Here is a 19,987-nt window from a genome sequence, read left to right as displayed (position 1 = left end):
AATCATCTAAGGTGCATTCATGTGATTGGCCACGTTTACTGTGCATGAATAAAAGCTCATTTCTCTTTAACCTGACCTTGTAAACAGTTAATTCCTAATGCTAATTTAATTCCGAATTCAATTTAAATCCAAATTAAGTGGCTGGTTTATTCCAATTTTAATTCAGAATTGGATAATTCCTCTTTCTTGTAAACACTTAACTTGGTTAAAGCCACTTAAAATTTTCCGCTTTCGCGACTTGCGGCGATGACGCACTGGTGACGACATAATCCAAGATGGCAGCGGCCCGGACTCCAGCCTTTGACTATTTAATAAGAGCCTTAAAAGACATGGATATAATGAAAAGAGTGGATGGACGGAAGCATAAACATGCAAACTTTCACACGGACACACACGGCCTTATTAAACATACACGGAACTCGGTAAACACGGTTAACGGAACAGGCTTCATCGTACGACTGGCGTCCCTGTACTGCATTCACAGGCTGTAATATCACAAGTTTATCATTATACCAGTTGTTAGCGTTACTATCTTTACAGGGAGCAACTATTCTTTATTATTATTATTCCTGATGATTGTTTTCCAGAGTTTTACTGGGCTTTTTACAGGTGATTAGTTTCTAGCTCCCTTACGCTCCGCGGTCCAAACTGAAATCGTGTGTTATTGTCGAGCTGCTGCTTCAAAACTACAATGAAAACAGTTCTTATGTGTGGTGTTCTGTGTTACAGTAGACAATATAAGGTTTGTTGTGTGTTTTTCCCTATAGATACGTCACGTTCGCCCCCTGTCCAATCAGAGCCTTCCTAACCGTAATGGCCATTGTATCGCTTTAATCCACCCCCTGACTACACACTGTATCTCCACTGTGTCGATGGAAAGTCCTAATGTTACCTGCAGTGAATCAAATAAGAATAATATTTCCTACTGAAGCCATAGATGGCACATCAAAACATAAAAATTCAAGGCACATCTCATCGCTTTAAGGATTGTTGAGTCTCATTTATCCCCTTTTTCTGTGACCAGATTATTGATAAGCCAGTTTTTATAATAATAATAAATGGTATAGTTAGCAACACTTCTTAAAATGTCAGTCATTCCATAATAGCTCTCATGCACAGCAGAACCAGAAAGATTATGTCAGGACGGACTAAGCATCTGCCTCCCTTAAACCAAACAAACATTACATGGCAATTATTTGTTATTGTTTCTTGCTTTATAGAAGCTCTGATGCTTTCTCACTTTTTGTGCATGGACTTATTTAATGCATATTTAAAAGCCTTAAGGGCAGCTGGGTTTGAATGTTTTATTTGCACTTGTGGGTGCAATATTGTTCTTTCGAAACAAAAACTACTTGTGCCTACTTTCCCAATTTGAATGTACTTTTCACGCACGCATGCGACAAATCTTTTAGACAACATTGGCTTATATTAACATGAAGCTCATACTCACCGGGTGCTACCATGCAATCCATACACATGTGGCAATTGTAGGCGAACCTTAAAATGTTTTCTATCATGTTTCTTGGCACATCAGTGGAATGACAGTGCAAAGGTTAACTACCAAGAGTTTGCAAAAAAGTGCGGCCCTCTAACTTATTTTGTGTGATCCTCAAAGTAAAACCACAAAACGACTTCAAAAATAACAAAAACATGCAAAACAACCACGAAAAATACTAAAAATCTCTCCTAAAACACAAAAATAACACCAAAAACACCCAAAAAGACAACGTAAACACCCCCAACAAAATATACAATTGGACAACAAAAATACAGAAAAATAGACTTAACACTGTGTAATTTCCTGTATTAATGCTCAGATTGATCATTTTTCTAAATGCTGACATGTTGATAATATGGCCCTCTGATTAGACAATTACATATCTGTGATAACAGTTGCCCCTCTGCACTGCAGGTTCAAGCACAAATACGTCACATGTCATTAATGCTGTCTGTTCTAATGTTTAACACACATTTAAAACAACCTACATTTTTAATTACAAATTATATGCACCACTTTTAGTTTCTAGGTGTTCCCTGATGAGCGATACTGATTGTTTTCAAACTGTCTCCATGGAAACGTTCTTCTCCTTTCAGCTTTTGTTTAAGAAAATCTTTCCTGAAAAAAAGCTCATGTGATATGGTTTTAGAAAAAGTGTTTTGTGATTCTTCAGCGATATAGAGACATGTTTACTTGCTTTACTCGTGGTTCTATTTTGCAAAGAGGTGCATAGCAACCTAACATGAAACAAACAAAGTGAAAAACAAACACGTAAAACAACCAGAACTGTTGAACGTTCAGCTGGAAGTTGTGTTTGTCTTTGTGGGAGTGAGAAAAATGTAAAAAGACAGCAAATGACTTGCATATGAATATTTTGTCCATCCATCCATTTTCTGACCCGGTTGCTCTTATTTTCAGGGTCGCGGGGGTGCACATAAATATTGTATAATCATCTGGTAGGTGGATATGTTGGAGTGCATTCTGTTTGGTTTTTTCTTTATTTTTTGCATTTTTTACCACTAAATGAGCCTTTACTGGGAAAATGTGTTAGAAACCATGTACACAGAGCACTTGACTGTATTTTAAAGAATACTGATTCAATCGTATGTGTTGTGGGAAGATCTTTTCAAGTTTAAAGATATAAAAAATATTTTAAAGATCATTGTGTGAAATGGGCCAGCTGGCTTTGTGTCATAACTATATAAATATCATTTGAAAATCAAATAGAAACAAAATGAAGTTTGCGACCCACTCCTGGGTGCAACCCACATGCTTTTTTAATCCTTTATTTGGTTACTTGAGTATTCTAATGGTTTGAGGTTGTGGGTTGTGAGCAAAATTGTCTTTTTTTGTCAGTATTGGTGCTTTTGTGTATTGTAATCTGCTGTATGTTAAATGTCATATGTTCTTGGACACCCTTCAAAAACAAGATGTTGCATCTCAATGGCCTTTCCCCAATACATTTCTAATTGTTCTGTTGATAATTAGGGATGTAACGATTCACTGAACTCCCGATACTATTCAATTCACGATACTGGGTTCACAATACGATTCTCTCACGATTTATTTTACAAAATGGGACTGTATATAAATGACTGAAAAACATTCCTTTATTTTTTTGGGGAAAATACTATACTATTTTTCATTGTCAAAAGAATCCCTTGATAAACTATTCAAAACAATGCAATTTAACTAAATATAAATCTTGAATGAAATAAATTAAGGAATAATACAAATGAAGAAGAAGCTTATTATTTAAATTCTGGTTCTATAGTAAACAATACAAAACTGCATAATAGTTCTTTTTCTTTTTAAAAGTGCAACTGAAAATGTTTTTTGTGCCTTAACAATTGGACTGAATATTTTTTTTTTTTTTACTGCATTCAAGTCAGATATTTGTTTGGACCAGCAGAGGGCGCTGGTAACCCAGTGGTCGGTTGGCATGCAGATATCTTGCAGTGAAGAAGAGATGCTATGCTAGCAAACAGAGCTAATAGAAAACCGTGACTTTTACAGATATTCACGTAATATTACAGATATTCATTCGGTGCTGAAGGGGTAAGGAATCATTTATGAACGTGTTTAAGAGTAGAAGGCGGCCAGAAAAAAAGTATTAGCAGATTTCGCTCGCCGCCAACACTTCTGGATAGTGCCTTCTGCTGTTTAAAAAAAGTACTGCGATTCAATTTTCGCAGCATCGATGTGAACCTTGATACCTATGAATCGATTTTTAACTGCCTTACGATTAATCGTTACAACTCTATTGATATTTCATCACAGAGTATTGACAATGTCGTTTAATCACAACTAAGCAACTGGACTTTCTCTGACCTTTCTTTGTGGTGTCGACTATTAGATTGTAGGCCTTCAAAGAACCCACACTAACCACACACACGCACACACACACGGATAAAAACATCTTAAGAGAATGTCGATTTCCTTCACTAATTCTGCCAGAATTACGTTATGATATGAATCACTCAGATCATTCTTTTCTTCTTTCTGCTCCTTTTCATTCAAAATGGAAGTTTTTTTTAATATTCTAAACGAATTGTCTTGTTTTCATTGAAATGAATAAACAGTAGCAGCTGTAGATAAGCAGCTTTAATCATTTTTAAAATGTATTTATTTATTTTTTAAGCACTTTTATTTATTAAGGCCTTTTTTCAGTTTGCAGAACACAAAACAGCACATGAATCCCACTCACTCCCACAAGTCCAATGAGAAAGATATACCTGAATGAGTAAATGAAAAAAAAAATAGATAAGCAGTTTTAAATGATAATTAATAGTTTAGGAATGCCCTCCTGAGATCCCACACTGATATCTGTGTTTCTTTGTCTTCCAGATGAGATCATGCAGATGGACAGCTCTCCTCTAAGAGCAGCAGACATCAAGCCTGACCTCAAAAAGCAGTTTGCGTTCCTTTCAGGTGACTCTTTGATGTCTTTATTGTGTCTGGTTGGAGCATTTCTTTATTTTAATCCTTTTATCCCGTTGACTTGAACACATTAAATCAGAGGCGTCAAAGTCATTTCAGTTCAGGGGCCAATTACGAAGTAGTTTGATCGCAAGTGGGCAGCAGATTTTAGGTGGGAAAATGAGCAATTTCAACATTAATTGTCCAGAAGTTTGTACTTTACATGACATATAAAATATACAATATCGAGGCAATAAGTGACTATTTTTTGTTTAATTTGGGGAAATCAGGTGAAATAATTGCAGTTAAATTGTGTTCTTTGAACAATTTGAGATTTAAAATGACTGCAGTCATGTGATAAAAGCATGGGACAATTGCAATCCTCCAAATGTTTTTGAGTTTTATCAAATTTGTGTATTTAGAAGGGCTAATATATCTACAACTGAAATATTTGGTAATTTACATGATCATTTATGTTTTTTCTGTCATTTTAACGTTCTCCTGCGGGACAAATTAGATGTTCTAAAGGGCCAGATTTGGCCCACGTGCCTTGAGTTTGACACATTTAACCAAACTGTTTTCTCATAACAGCTTGACGTTACATGTGTGTATTTTATTTACCCTACCAGTACAGCCCATGCTACCGTCAGTCTCTCCTAAAGGCTTTGTGCTTCCCAGTCTCTCCATCCTCCACTGTTTGAAAACGGCTCCACTGTGTGCAGCACGGGTGACCTTGTGCTTGCAGAAGCCTGAAACCATTTTGCAAACAAAAGCTGAAACCATGAGCATGCACAGTTGTTGCTATAGTGATGAGGAAAGAAAGGCCTGGAGGATTGATATTCCAGTCGCAATCGCTGACAGAGCAGCTGCTGTAGACAGAGTGAGGCTGTGAACCTAAAACAGCACCATTTAATGTTTCATATTTAATGATTGAACTCAAAATGGAATGATATTTTAGTTAAAGTTAAAATATTTAAGATTTGATCTTATTGTTTGAAAAGGGTTTCTATGGACCCTTGAGGATGAAAATGTTAATTATTCCTTGTCTTTCTTTTTTTTCCAACAGGCAGTGGAAGTAATGGCAGCCCCATCATTGTCTTCCCAGAATGCCCTGCGTTTGGAGAAATCACGGAGCGGCAGTTTCACGATGTGCTGACGTACCTGACAAGTGTGCCCAGGTACTATTTATCTCTCTATTACAGCCATTATAATACATATTAACTAGAGATGAAAGATATTGTCTTTTTGCTGAATAACAATTTGGTCCAATACTACATTTTCTAATTTCCAATATTAACTGATACCGATATATACACAGATCACCTCCAACCTAATTTTAGGTCACATGATATATCTCCAAATACGGTTAACAGGTTAAGCCAACTTTTAATATAATGCCCCCCTGGATGTATTCCACAAACTAGTAAACATTAAAAAATCAACTTCATTAACAGAAAAAGAACCACATCCATTTTTAACTTGTTTCAAACAAACAACAACAAATTGGTTTTACAATATTGGTGGGAAAAACCAATATCGATGTCAACCGATATTACATTTTATGACAAATATCAGCCGATAATTTTAGTGGTCCGATATAAACTAATTGAGTGTTGTGCTACTGGAGTGCTGACATACACACCAATGATCAATCAGTTCAGAAGAAAGGAAATATGGTGTATATGGATGTAATGTGTTAGCTTCAGTGAGTCCATTCACTCTTATCACTTTACAAATATTACCTTGTCAGTTGACAATGACTTTTATTTTGTAAACTAGCCGCAACCTTCCAGGATCACACAGCCTTTCTAAGTCACTTACCTCTCAGCGTTTTCCAGATTCACAGTAAACATTGGGAAAATCATTTTTATATGATTAAAAAGGCCTCTGGGGTGTTGAAATATAGATTCATGAGCACACACTGAGAAGTCATGCCACGGTGTAAAATGTTTGTCTAGTATCTTACAGGAAGTCTACATTCACAACTTTTTAATCAAATTAGTGAATGACGTACATTCATACAGTTGCATAACTGGTAGGTGTGAATATCAAGCTATAGACCATTTGATTGTTTGTGAACATTGTGAATTATTTTGTTGGGCGGGGCTTAGCCTGGAGGCAAAACCACAATTGTCTTTGTTTTGTCTGAGCACGAGTGTCCGCTGGAATCCTCTAAAACTTTAATTTACGTCCACTAATGTTGTTATTCTTCCTAATCTGGGACCCAAACACACAAGACGACATTCTAAAGCTGTAACATTACGAGCCTCCACAGTCTTTAGCCAGCGGCATTTCCTGTTTTTGCCTCCAGATAAAATTGTGACGTCACTTGTGACGTGGGCCATTAAGGGGTTCATAGGTTGTATTGTGTTTGTAGTGTTTCTTCTTCTTCTTCTTCTTCTTGTGTACACTAGTTAAAATCGCTACTCTTCTGTTATTCATGAATGGGCTGAAATTTGATAGGTATAATGGTTAAGTACGCATCGACGCTCAAGCCCAATTTTTAATTTGGGTCCCCAAAAGAAAAGAAAAACTAAAGTCGATTTCTCATTAATTTGCGAGTCAAATATTACAACGGTTAGTGGTACCCAATCATTGGCACATACCAATATATAAAATGGGACCATTACCCTGTACGTGTCACGGGGGCCCATTTTTCAGATGCTTAGGGGCCCACCCTCTTTTTTGGTCATTTCTAAATTTATTGGAACATACGTAGTTGTGTGATATATCGTTTCAAAGGCAATTCAATGTTGCACAATTTGATTTGTTTTCCTCGGTGGAACTGAGTCATTTGACGGAATTCTCGGGAATGTGGTACGTGCTGTTCTGCGCGGAGACGTTCCTCTGGCCCGGCCGTAGTCCATCAGAACTTGTTAATACATGCTTAACTCAACAATTCTGCGACATTAGAGAAGAAAGTTAAACATTTATTATTGTACATAGAAGAAGATGTGCACCATTTTTTTCACTTGGGTAGTTTATTGATACATTTAGTATGACGCTTATTCCTTAAGAGTTTACATATTGGATTGGTATTGATTCCAAAGTGTTTTTTAATAGCGATTTGTGTGTGTTTGTATTATCATGTCTAAGCTGCTCAGATGGCACGCTGAGGAAGAGTTAAGATTTAACAAAATATGTGACTTCCATACCTAATGATGTCACACTGGTGTAAAAATAGAAACCACTTTTATTCTAAATAATTCATACAGGCGTCTGAGCAGAGTTGTGTTGTAGGAAACTGTGAGGAAATCTGTGTATAATTCTCACACAAAAAACAAAAAACGTGATTATATGCTTTTAAATAATATGTTAAGGGGATTTTATAATGTAGCTGAATAACATTCAGGGATAGGCATGTTTGGATAAATTCAGCATGGTTTTATATATATATATATTGTGTTCAAATTGACATCTCACTGTGTCTGCGTATTCAGTAATAAAGTCACAGCGTGGGTTTAAACTGAAATATATGTGTGTCACTATGTGGGCAAAAGCATTCACGCAGCAAATGTCTCCCATCAGGCAACGCTTTTTCACAGCCCAGCAAACAGATTCTAGAGGTTGTGCTGCACACTGACTACATTATGTGCATCGTTACCACAACACTTCCTCGACACATTTAGACTGAACTGCTTCTATATGAAGCCCTGCATGTCTACCCGCAGTGCACAAGATTATTAGATGGTTTAGATTTTTACTGATTCAAAACTTGATTTGAAACATTTTAAAAATATCGGGATGTAAGTACATTATCTGGGGGAAATAGAATCAGTTTTGCCATGTTATTCTTTCTTTCTTCATCTTCTTCTTCTGAGGAAATCATACTTCACATGTGCGAACAATCACCAAACTTAGCCTACAGTGCATCACAATGTTTGACTGTAAACGGTCATGTAAACATATTCGAGTGTTCATTGAAAAAAACAAAACATTTTGGAGTCATGGAGGATAATCTTTAGAAAATATCCACGCTTTTTCTTAAATACTGAACTTGTTTTATAGCATTTTAAATGTCACTTAGAGTCAATGCAATTTTTTTTTTTTACAATCTTACATGCATCAGTTTTCCAATTATGGAGCCAATAAATCATTGTTATTGTATTTTTGCCAATTTTTTCTTAAAAACTGAGGTTTTGACAGCTGTTTGAAATGATATATTTTGCCTAAAATAGCCTAGCCCTGACCATTGCTGCACATAAGCTGCAATTGTAGCTTATTTTTGACCATGAAATAGTATCATGTGTGAGGAAAAAATTGAAATAAAATGGTAAATTATAGAAAGTCTAAATCTAAAAGATAATTCAGTAAAAAAAACTAAATAAAATAATTGTTATATGACATTTGTGGTTTGTTGAAGCTTCTTTAAGTTTATTATCATTTTTTCCCAGCTGCTTAAGCACAATGTTTGTTTCTAAAATAAACCATTCGCTCATCCTAGCAGTCATCGATGTCCCAAAGGCAGAAAAGCTCTTGTCTCTCTACACCCCTCCTCCTTCTCATCCTTGTCCTCCTCCACAATAGAGACATAAAGCAGTTTAGGGTTTATTGGAGCGATGATGAGAGGAAGAGAGACAAGGGAAAACACACACAGACACTAAAGGAAGGGGAAAAGAAAAGAAGTCGAGAAGTAAACTGACTATAATAAACAAGACTAAATGATCACTTTTTTGTATTTATCGTTGGAAACCCTCCAGTAGATTATGACCCTCAGTCTGTCACCCCTCCCAGATATACACAGCTCTCCTGATTGGCTTCTAGAGCTGCTCCATTGCTCTGATCCTATTGGCTTTTGTCCCAGCAGCTCTGGTGTCCTGTTGGATGCTGTACGGATGCAGTGCTTGGGGGCTGGATGGAGGCAATAATGTGTGTTTCAAGCTTTTTGCCTCATTTTACAAAACCAACACAGCTCAGGAGGATCATCTTCTTAGTTTTTGTCTTTTTTGGTCAAGAAAAAAACAAGTGTTTGTGTGGTTATTCTCTGCAGATTTGCAGATACAATCAAACATCAATACTGGACCAGTTTATCTTTACGATATGTGAAAACAGAGTTGAAGCCTGTTCTGTGGAGACGATGCGTTCACAAGCATTATGCTGTATTCACTAATGTGTGGACGCCTTACGTTTTTTTCCCTGGAGCCACAAAGGAGAGCAGGTGAACGAGGACACATGGTGGGGTGGAAACAAGGACTTGAGGCTGATGGCCAAGAAATGTGGAGGTGCTTCACAGCATCTCCTATTAAGGACTGCAGCAGCTGTCTAAGAGGATAAGAGCTGAGAGCTTGTTTCCTCTGCGCTCTGTTTGCGTTGTGTATGCTGCTTTTCTTTCTTTGTTTATTATTATATACTGAGGAAGTTGTACCAGTAGTTGTTCTCTATGTCTGGTTGTGAGGAATGATAATTCTAGTAGTGATTGTGATATCTCTCTTAGACTTCAGCAGCCACCAACACAACACATTTGTTGTCTTTTATCTTGCAGCCTGGCATCGACTGGCGTGGGCTTCATCCTGGTCATTGATCGCCGACTAGACCGATGGGCAGCAGTCAGGGGGGCCCTGCTTCGTATCGCAGTACGTTTATGTCTCATTTTTAATGCACATAAATCTGGTTATTGGTTTTAGATTTACTAAATTTGCAGGATTAGCACTTACTAGAAAGTACTTGTTTTGACTAAGTTCTGTAGAAATCACAAGTAGTCTTTTTTCTTTCATTCATTTATTTCATTTTATCGCCTTGCATTGTTCTGTTGAATAGCTTTTGCTTAAATTTGCCAATGAAATCCTCTCACTCATCTCCTTCAAACTGATTTACTGCAATGCTTTAGTAGTCACATGGTTCAGGTCACTCTCTGTGGACAATAGAAGTCTATTCACCTTTGTTTCCTGCATGCTGCTGGCTTGTAGTGACACTGGGGATGCTCCAAAGTGGTGCACGGAGGGGGTGTACGTGTGCACTAGACGCTTTCTGCTTATCTTTAGGGGTTCAAACAAAGGATGTGTGGATGTGTTTGCGGTGCATCTGCACAGCTTCTGTTTTCTGCATGTAACGTACGGTGTCGTATTTTTTTCTGCCAAAATAAAAACAATGGCAATCTTTACATGAATGTGCAGACGATGTTGTACAATAGCGATTAATATTGTTACTGTTTGAAGCTGTGATCATCCTCACATCTTTGACACCAAAGGCAGGGCAACGATAATAAATCACCACCAATGGTCCCAGGACACTCACTCAGTCGTTTTAAATTAAATCAGGCTTCATTTATCCACAAGGGGACGTTCACAAGTTGACAGGCCAGGATAAGGAGGCCTTTTATCTGCCTGAGTAAAAAGCTGTGGCCACTCAGCTGTATGTAAGGTTAAAAACTCAGGCTGTGCATTGATTTTAGTCACGGTGAGAGTCATGTGAGAGGATTTAACAGGGATGAACAAATGAGATCTATCATCATCTTTGTCATCGATAATGTCTGTAGGGTGTAGGGTGTAGTGCACGGCTGATGCTGATAATGAGGGGTTTATACGCTAGTCCTGATGAAGGCCATCCATGTGTGTGATGCTTTAGGTTAGACTTAGACAGTCCATGCTTCAGTATTTTTTTTTTTTACAACAATAGAACAACTCATTCTAAACTGCAATGGCTAACTAGGATTCAGAAGTACTGGACACACCCTAATCATACTCTGGGATGTGAACCCATGACCACACCTGTGACACAGCATTGCCAACCACATTAAAATAAATGAAACAAAAATGACTGCGCATTTATATTTTTACATTAGAAAACTCTCTAAACTTGATCATGAATATTAATGAATATATAAAAATACACAGTTACACAGTGTCAAGAGCTGTGGTTCCCAGTCCTCTAATCTCTGTTTATGGTGTACCTGAAAACCATGCTTGTGTTTCTACCAGGGAGAGGAATATTATTGCCTTTTCCTCACTTATGGCCCGCATACAAATCTTACCACACTGGAAAGATCAAAAACCTCCAAGATCTAATGATCCTTCATTTACTTAGAGAGAATTAAGTTCAGTATAAGAGGTTGTTCAGAGAATTTTAATAAGACATGGGGCCCTCTTATATGTCATCGTTGGAAGACTAATGTATATTTGACAGTTTTGTGTAACAGTATATTAATGGGTTGTACTGACCAACTTGGAACACACTATAATTCCTTTGTACAAATAAATGTACACATTATTCTTGTTTATTTGTGTGTGTGTCTATGTGGGTCTATGTGTGTTGGGGGGTATATACAGTATAGTATGTGATGTTTTTGTGTTTGAAAAATAACAAAATGGGTTGTATGTACCTTGAGAAGAATATATGTCACCATGGAAACCCTTATTGCTCAAATTCAACGTGTTAAAAGGTCTAAAAACCTATAAAGTGCCCTTGTCTTCTATGTTTATTAAGTTGGTATCGATTTTCTTTGTCCCCGCAGGGTTCCTTCCCAGGGAACCTTCAGCTAGTGCTGGTTTTAAGGCCCATCAACCTCCTACAGCGCGCACTCTCCGACATCCTTTTTAAGCTCAACAAGGATGAGTTCAAGATGAAGGTTCCGGTACGTGGGATCAGGATTAGAATCATTGAAAAAGAAAAAAAACATGATCCACAACTTCAGTAAACGTGAGGATATACTGCTGGTGCATTTAGATTTATTTTTCTTTGCCAGGTGATCATGCTGAGCTCCGTCACTGAGCTTCATTCCTACATTAACCACTCACAGTTGACCCAGGAGCTCGGGGGAACTCGGGAGTACTGCCATGAGAAGTGGATTTCTCACCGCATTGTATGTGCACAAACACCTATTTTGTACTTTCCCATGTGGGAACTCATTAATGGAGTAAAATGTAATTAAACTCACAATATGGACCTAAACTCTATGACCTCTCAGTCCTCTGTACATTACATACTGGCCACTGCAAACTGGAAGACTAGACCATAAGCTCTGTTGAGAACTTGCTGTTTTCTAACACGATCTCACAGGAAAACGTGACACTGTCACAAAAAGAAGGAATGTTTCTATTTTTGTGCATGCCAACATCATTTCTGTATTATTTTTGTGCTCCGGGACACAAATTTCAAACGCATTTTGATTGGAAGTTATTCCGTTTATTTACTTCTTGTTAGATTTCATTCGGGGTTAGGGTGAGGAATGTGGTTATGGTGATGAATCCCATTGACATACAATTTTTCTAAGCAGCTCCACACAAATTCATACTTTTCGTCCCAAGCAGAACGCAAAAAAGTCGTTCACTGCAGCATCAAAAAAAAATTAGGAAATCGTGACGCATGAAAAATGACATAAAATCATGTTCGTTTTCCGGAACTCCTTGAGACTGGGCTATATATTCCTGCCTAATGCAATGTGGTCCATTTTTCCTGCTTCAAAAATATAAAATAAACCTAATAAATGTATGCTATCTTACTCATTAAGGGTTGCAACATAAAAAAAAAAAAAAATTTATTGTAATGTAATTATTGTAATAATAATTACAATAACGAAGTGACTATAATCATATGATCAATGCGTAAGCTGAGGTATGAGGAAATGAAAAATCTAATGTAAAACAATGAGTCCTCTCTCATTGTGCATACGTTCTAAAAAAAATCTCTTCTTCATGTTTTATGCTTCAGGCTTTGGAAGATTTTGCAATGATGGTAAAGAAAACAGCGCAGACCTTGCAGATTTTTGGGACCGAGCTGGCTGAAACTGAACTCCCCAATGAAATCCAGGACACCACCGTCCTGCTGAGTGCACACACCAGCAAGAAAAACAAGATGAAGGTGACAGCTTGGCTTTACCTCTCGTGTAATTCCATAATAAGTGCAAAGATAAATGTTTATCTGTATGTGCGTGCGTTGGTAGGAGGACATACTGGTGGCTCTGGGACAGGGCAGGAGGCTCCTGGAGAGCATCAATGAGCCGGTGGTACGAGACCCCGACTACAACATGAGTCAGGAAGAACTGGAGAATCTAGCTACAGTGCAAAGGTCAGAGGCAATAAAATGAGAAAAAATTGGGAAATTTCTCACTGTGGTCTATACATGAAAACTCTGAGTTTAAAAAAAAAAAACAACTAAAAAGCTAGAGTGTGATTTTACTGAGTGGCCTTTTTTACTCTTTCCATCATCAGACTGCTTTCTCAATTGGATGAAACAGAAACTGCTTTTGATGAGTTCTGGCTCAGGCACCAAACCAAACTAGAACAATGTCTACAACTCTGTCACTTTGAGAATAACCATAAAGAGGTGAGCAGCAGGAGTCCACACGCTGAGCTGGAAAGACTTTTAACCTTAACTTTAAATCTGTATGTTCTGCTGGTTTTGTAGGTGAGGGCTCTGCTGGATCAGATGTCTGAAAAACTTACCACTTTCTGTGATGTTGGGATCAGTCCAGCCCATGCTGACCATATCTTCAGTGAACTCTTGGCGTTCGAGGTGAAAGTCTGTGTAAGTGATTCCTCTGTTTTATCATCATCATAGCCTTGAATCTCTAAGATGTTGGGCTGAATAAATGATTGTTTGGATTTCCATTGTAACCATTTTGAGCATGTCCAAATCAAAATATATTTATTTATCATCTTTGGGCACTAAAGTCTATCCCTGCTTGGTTCAGCGGCTCCACAATCATGCTGGTTCTAAATGCCTCCAGGTTCCAACACTAATGAATCTGAATCAGGCATGTGGGAAACATCTAAAACCTGCATAATTGCAGCCATCAAGTAACAAGGATGCTGAAATTTAAATACTGTATATATAATATATCCCACCCACTTACAGGTGACATGATGAAGACATTAGTGCTATAATGTGATTACGATATAATTAAATTATTTAGTTTGTTTTTATTTTTTATTTTTGTTTTGTTTTGTTTTAAATTATTATTATTATTATTATTTTTATTATTATTATTATTATTATTATTATTATTATTATTATAATTTATACAGATTTAAATTGATGTCATAACTATAGTTGGGTGAAGTTATCTGCCTACCAATATCATTAGAAATTTTCCATAAAATGTAATATCAGTTAACATCAGTATCTGTTTTTCCACCGATATTGAGAAACAATATGTGCTGTTCTGCCTCTAGCTTTTGGTTACTGAATTTAATTTAACTCTTCAATACGGGTCAATTCCTGTCAAAACCAAAAGTCCTAGAACGTATTTCGTATCAGAAATGGCTTGTTAACTAATAAATGTTATATGCAGGGCTTAATTTGTAAATCATCAGGTCTCGGAACACATGCCGGGTGTTGTTCCAGCAGTAAGAGAGAGAAAAAAAATGTCACAGAATAACCATTTTTAAATTAAAGCACCTTTTGCTAACTCTATGGGCCAATAATATAACGTGAACACAAACAACCAATTGTTTAAATTAATTTTTAATAAAAGAAAACGTTAAAGAAGCAAGGACAATCGCCCGTTACGCAGCGCATTGTCTTTCTCTGAATGACAGCTGTTAAATTTGCAAAATCAACGCTAATTTAGCCACAAAGGTCACTAAACTTTCAGAACACAAAAACCCAGAAATCCAAAATATTTACAAACTTTTACACTCATAAGGCCATAACTTCTCTAAAGAATCAGCAGCACAGCAGAAAATGAAAATGAAACATATGCATACCTTTTTGTCAAAACAGCCAAAAAGCAGCCGTGGAGAACTTTGTATCCTCGCAAAATTTTTACATATTTCACAGCCTCACTGCCTTGTCTTTCCCTGCGTCCTCCTTATGTCCCGTGGATAGGCAGGTTCTTCTTCTTCAGCATCATCGCTACGGGTGATGCTACTCGTTAGACTAACTGCTGCTGCGCTGCTGCTCTTTTCTGCAATTTCCACAGAAACAACTTTTACCTCAAGCTTAGCTTCACTTATTAAAAAGCAATTTAAATCCAACTGCCTTTTTAGTCATTTTCTACCGTCTTCCAAGCTGACAGAGAAACTATTTTTGCGCAAAATCCCACTTTAGACGTAGCGTGGGGGTGTGGCCTGACTTTCCCCTCTCTTCCTCACTCGTGCTGAGTTTTTACAATCAATTTTGTGTGTACAATGACATTTCCAGTGATTTCAACTCAATGAAATACACAGCTGTCCAAATATGATACTTAAACATTTAATCAAAACACCTAAAAGCAAATGAGGTGCTGAAAAAAAATAAGAAGAAAATCTGGGAGGTGCTGGATCTTGCTCCGGCAGGAGCTCTGGTTATATGTAATATGTTTATTGCACAATCTTGAAAGGTTCTTTTAATTTGTATTGTTACAGTTTCACAGAATTATTTCACAGTAAACACAATCAAAGACACCTTGTTTGTGTTTTTCATTTAAAAATGTAGTGTTAGACATTATCGGATATTGGCGAAAAGCTCATTTCGAACATCTATAATCAAAACATATTAATGAATGTTGTAGTAATTATGTTTTGGGAGACCAACATCACCAATGATAATATCTCTTGTGTTGATCTTCAGGACACTGTAGAAAAAGCAGCAGCTCTGTGTCTTGAAGGTGACGAGTTGATCCAGAAGTCACATTACGCTGAGGAATCCATTCGTCCCAAATGCACTGAGCTCAGGGAACTCAGTGAGAGCGTGAGCAGCAACCTGAAGTCCAGGAAGGACCATCTTCTCAAAGCCAAGGAGCTGCACCACAAACTGGAGACAGTGAGAGCACATTACTAAGAATTCTGTACCCCTCAAGGTTGTGTTTTTCTAACTCTTCATTGTTGTCTGCAGGCTTCACAGTGGGTGGATGAAGGGATTTACCTGCTGGCATCTCAGCCTGTGGACAAGTGTCAGTCACATGAAGGCGCGGAATTGGCTCTCCAGGAATTGGAGCGGTACCTGGAAAGTGCGAATCAGAATCAACTGAGTAGCCTCAATGTCATCTGGAGCGAGTACGATACTGTGCTGAATCAGCATTTCAGGGTGAGAGCACCTCAATGTGACACTTTCCAACACTTCACTTTGTGCTGTGTGACTGGGAGTGTACTGGCCAGCAGCAGGATTGTTATATTATATATAGTTTTATTGTTCTACTCGGTCCTGAAATACCAGAATACAGCCAACATCTGTGTAACATCAGTACGGGTGCAGCAGCACAATATTTCATAATAATTCCATGAACAAGCAGTAAAGACTGGTTTTCTCTTCTCAGGACCAGGTAGAGAAAATTTCCCAGAAGCAGACGTCCATGCAGGAGATGTTTGATAAGAGGAGGATGAGCCTGATGAAGCTGGCAGCCAAACAAACCAGGCCTGTGCAGCCCGTCGCCCCCAGACCTGAAGCCTTCATCAAATCCCCCCTCAACTCTCCTGGTCAGTCTGCACAAAGCCTCACATCAGACTTTTAGACTTCCAGATGTCTTCTTTTTTTAAATAATATCAAAACTTCAGGCACTGTGTGAAACACCTTCCTTTTTTTGCATCCATAAACATCTCACAAGTTGACACAGAGTCATAATGTGCTGGAGCGTAGCGGAGCTCGCCCAGAAGACATGGACGACATGGTCAGGTCGCCAGTCCTTCATCACATGACTAATGTATTTACAGACAATCACAGACAGTCAATTTAAAGCCTGGAATTAAACAAACATGCTAGCCTTTGGACTGTTGGTGAAGAAAACATTAGCACTCAGAAATAAGCTAAGCATGCTGAGGAAGAACAGGCAAACACAAGTGGAGCAGTGATATACAGTGAGCACTAGGGTAGGGTAGGCAGGGCGTTGCAAATCGAGACCACCAATGTCGACACCAATGACAATTTCATATGTTTTTGCTGGCAAGTGTTAATCTAACAAAATCAACATCGTAAAACAACATTAAAGAAACAAACAATTATTTAATATAGCGTCCATACTCTCCCAACAAGATATATCTCATGATATGGCAGCGCATCCGTTGTTTGTGTTGGAAACACAGAAACACTGAGGAAATGACAACAACAACAACTCAGAACAGCCTCAGTGAGGAGCATCCACAAAGCCAATCCTTCCATTCACTGTAGAACGTACCAACAATGTTTTGACCTTACCTTTGCTGAAGGTCTGGTAGCTCAGGTGTTGGTCTCCCATCTTTTAAAAGCTGTTGTTTTTCCTCAAAAGAAAGTTTTTTATCATCTCTAGCGCTGTCATCCTGCCTGTAGAGTTATCCCGCCCACTAGCTAGAGAACGTAGCGGTAGCCACGCTGTATCAATTCACTAACGCACTGTGAACTTACGCATAGCACAGTTACATCCAAAACCAGCATAGAGAGCTGCCTTTTTATGTAAATTGTTTTCACATTGGAGAACTGACTGCACATGTGCAAACACATAAAAACGCTATATAGCCAAAAGCAGAGCAGCATGTGCTTTTGGGAGGGGGTGTGGCCTCCTCCTGCCTTACAGCGAAGTGAGACTGTGCAGTGTCTCTGCCGTACCAGGAAATAGCGATGTTTAGTCATTTGGTCTATGAAAAGCACAAATTGCTGACACTTTCAAACTTATCGGTACAGTAGGCTATCGGAAAGTGAAAAATAAATCGTTTATAATTATATTATAATTAAAACAAATAATCAAAATATCAATTCTCCCTTGGGTAGGCACTGCCTACCTTGCCAACCCTGACTGCATGTCCCTGAAGCGGACTATCTAATCTCCACTCCGCCAAGCACTGGAAATCTTGTCGAAAATCTGATAAGGACAATTTTGAATTCCAAGTGCACTGTTTGTGTATACTTATGTTGGCAGATTTCTAGTGAGCTCAGAATTCTGGCTACTAAGAACATGCATCTATGGACCATTGACGTAAATGTGTAGCCAAGTTGCGGGAGGGTTTGTGAAACTATGAGGTTAATTATTGAATCTATTGTTCTGTGCGTGCCAACACTATTTTCTCATATTTTTGGGCTGCCATCAACAGTTTATTTTCATGCTGCGTGGTATGAATTGTATGAAACTGATGTATTTAAATTCAAAGGTATTTTGGTACACCCTAACCTTTTAACCCTTGCCATTTCCCCAAGCCCTAATCCTAACAAAGCCCTTATTAGCTGTACCACATCATTAGCTATAACTTCAGTTAGTACAGTGACCAATGCCTCCGTCCATCATAGCAACAGCAGGGCTTTGATACCCAGAGTTAGCTTTTCCCCACTGAAGCATATTTCTATTCCAAGCAGCACAAAAAATAAGGAAATTGTGTCGGTATGCACAAAACAATAGATTAAGTAACGTGACGGTTTCACAATCAACCATGAGATCGGTTTGAAATTTTGCATTGATATGGTTTGTCCCCATTCTCAGCTCACAGAACACAGCAGGAGAAAAATGGCTTGGAGGAGGAGTCTAGAAACAACTGTGAAAAGGTTAGCGTCCTGCTTCTGTTTTATTGAGTTTGTTACATTTGTTACCTGAGAAATGTAAAAAAAAGGGGAAAACACGATGGTTGCATGATTTGTGGGGAATTATTCTGAGTCAAGACCTTTAGTAGAGAATATCAAGACTTTGGTTGTGGTGATAACATTTCATGTTTTTGTCTTTTCACAGGGTAACGGCCATCTGCACAGCAGAGGGAATAACAGCAGACAGGCGTCCCTGTCAGAGGAGGAGGAGAACCTGGCTGTGCTCAGGCGGTGAGGGATCACACTATCTCTTTGATGTACAATCAAATTACACAGCAGATGTGTGCGCAGACTTGTCTTTTTATCTCCACCTTCACTTAATTATTTTTTTTCTCCCTTTATCTGTGTGACTGTTCTGTCTCCATCTGCAGGCACGTCATGAACGAGCTGCTGGAAACTGAGAGAGCTTATGTGGAGGAGCTGCTCTGTGTGCTGCAGGTTCAGATCAATTATACACACATAATTCTGTTCAATTTAACTTTATTTAGATAGCACCAAATACAACAAGTATTCTCAAGGCATTCATCTCAAAATATAGTTATGTTTTAATGAAGAAACCCAACACATCCACATCCTCCAAATTCTGATTGTAGAAAGAAAAACATTGAAATGTAATCAGTTTGAAGACCTATTTAATCTATTTTGGTCTGCCAGAGGTTTAAAAAGTGTAGATGATTAATCTAAAGTGGAGAGAGAAGAGGGGAGGACCTAAACACTGAGAAAGGCTCAAGGGTTAAGGCACACGTGTGAAACTCAAGGCCCCTGGGGGCCAAAGTCAGCCTTTTAGAGGATAAAATGTGGTCCGCAGGAGAACATTAACATGACTAAGAGAACAATAATCATTGTATAAACAAGTAACAAATTAATTCAAAGTCACAAACCCAATGAAAGTCTTTATTATATACAGAGGCTAGCTATTTTATTGTGCCTATATCACGACTGCAGTCATTTTTAAGTGTCATTTGTTAAAAGAACTCCAATTCTGCAATTTCTCACAAAGAACCCCACAGATTTCCTGTAAATTCCACAAAAATTGGTCACAAAATTTTCAAATGAAGATCCTGTAGGGACTGATATTTGTCATGTAATGCCTTACATACTCTATTATTTATACATCAACAGCGGCACAATTGCGTTAGAATTGCTTTTTTTCTTTGGTCCACTTCAAACCAG

General features: G+C 38.1%; 1 protein-coding gene across 9 annotated transcripts in view; it reads left to right on the top strand.

Moving 5' to 3' along the window:
* LOC114454897 (guanine nucleotide exchange factor DBS-like) overlaps positions 1-19,987 on the top strand; it is a 58,307-nt gene that overhangs the window by 14,296 nt on the left and 24,024 nt on the right. For all 9 annotated transcript variants that reach the window (XM_028435768.1, XM_028435771.1, XM_028435772.1 and 6 more), the window contains exons 2-16: positions 4,346-4,429; positions 5,484-5,595; positions 9,900-9,990; positions 11,868-11,987; positions 12,099-12,215; positions 13,064-13,213; positions 13,296-13,420; positions 13,564-13,678; positions 13,760-13,879; positions 15,905-16,096; positions 16,169-16,360; positions 16,590-16,749; positions 18,717-18,778; positions 18,960-19,045; positions 19,186-19,252. In XM_028435768.1, the coding sequence (XP_028291569.1) occupies positions 4,346-4,429; positions 5,484-5,595; positions 9,900-9,990; positions 11,868-11,987; positions 12,099-12,215; positions 13,064-13,213; positions 13,296-13,420; positions 13,564-13,678; positions 13,760-13,879; positions 15,905-16,096; positions 16,169-16,360; positions 16,590-16,749; positions 18,717-18,778; positions 18,960-19,045; positions 19,186-19,252 (1,793 nt within the window). The remainder of the gene's footprint in view (positions 1-4,345; positions 4,430-5,483; positions 5,596-9,899; positions 9,991-11,867; positions 11,988-12,098; positions 12,216-13,063; positions 13,214-13,295; positions 13,421-13,563; positions 13,679-13,759; positions 13,880-15,904; positions 16,097-16,168; positions 16,361-16,589; positions 16,750-18,716; positions 18,779-18,959; positions 19,046-19,185; positions 19,253-19,987) is intronic.

Source organism: Gouania willdenowi, chromosome 21 (genome assembly GCF_900634775.1).
Source record: "Gouania willdenowi chromosome 21, fGouWil2.1, whole genome shotgun sequence".
In the NCBI taxonomy this organism is placed as follows: Eukaryota; Metazoa; Chordata; class Actinopteri; order Blenniiformes; family Gobiesocidae; genus Gouania; species Gouania willdenowi.
This window is presented reverse-complemented; position numbering and strand designations above follow the sequence as displayed.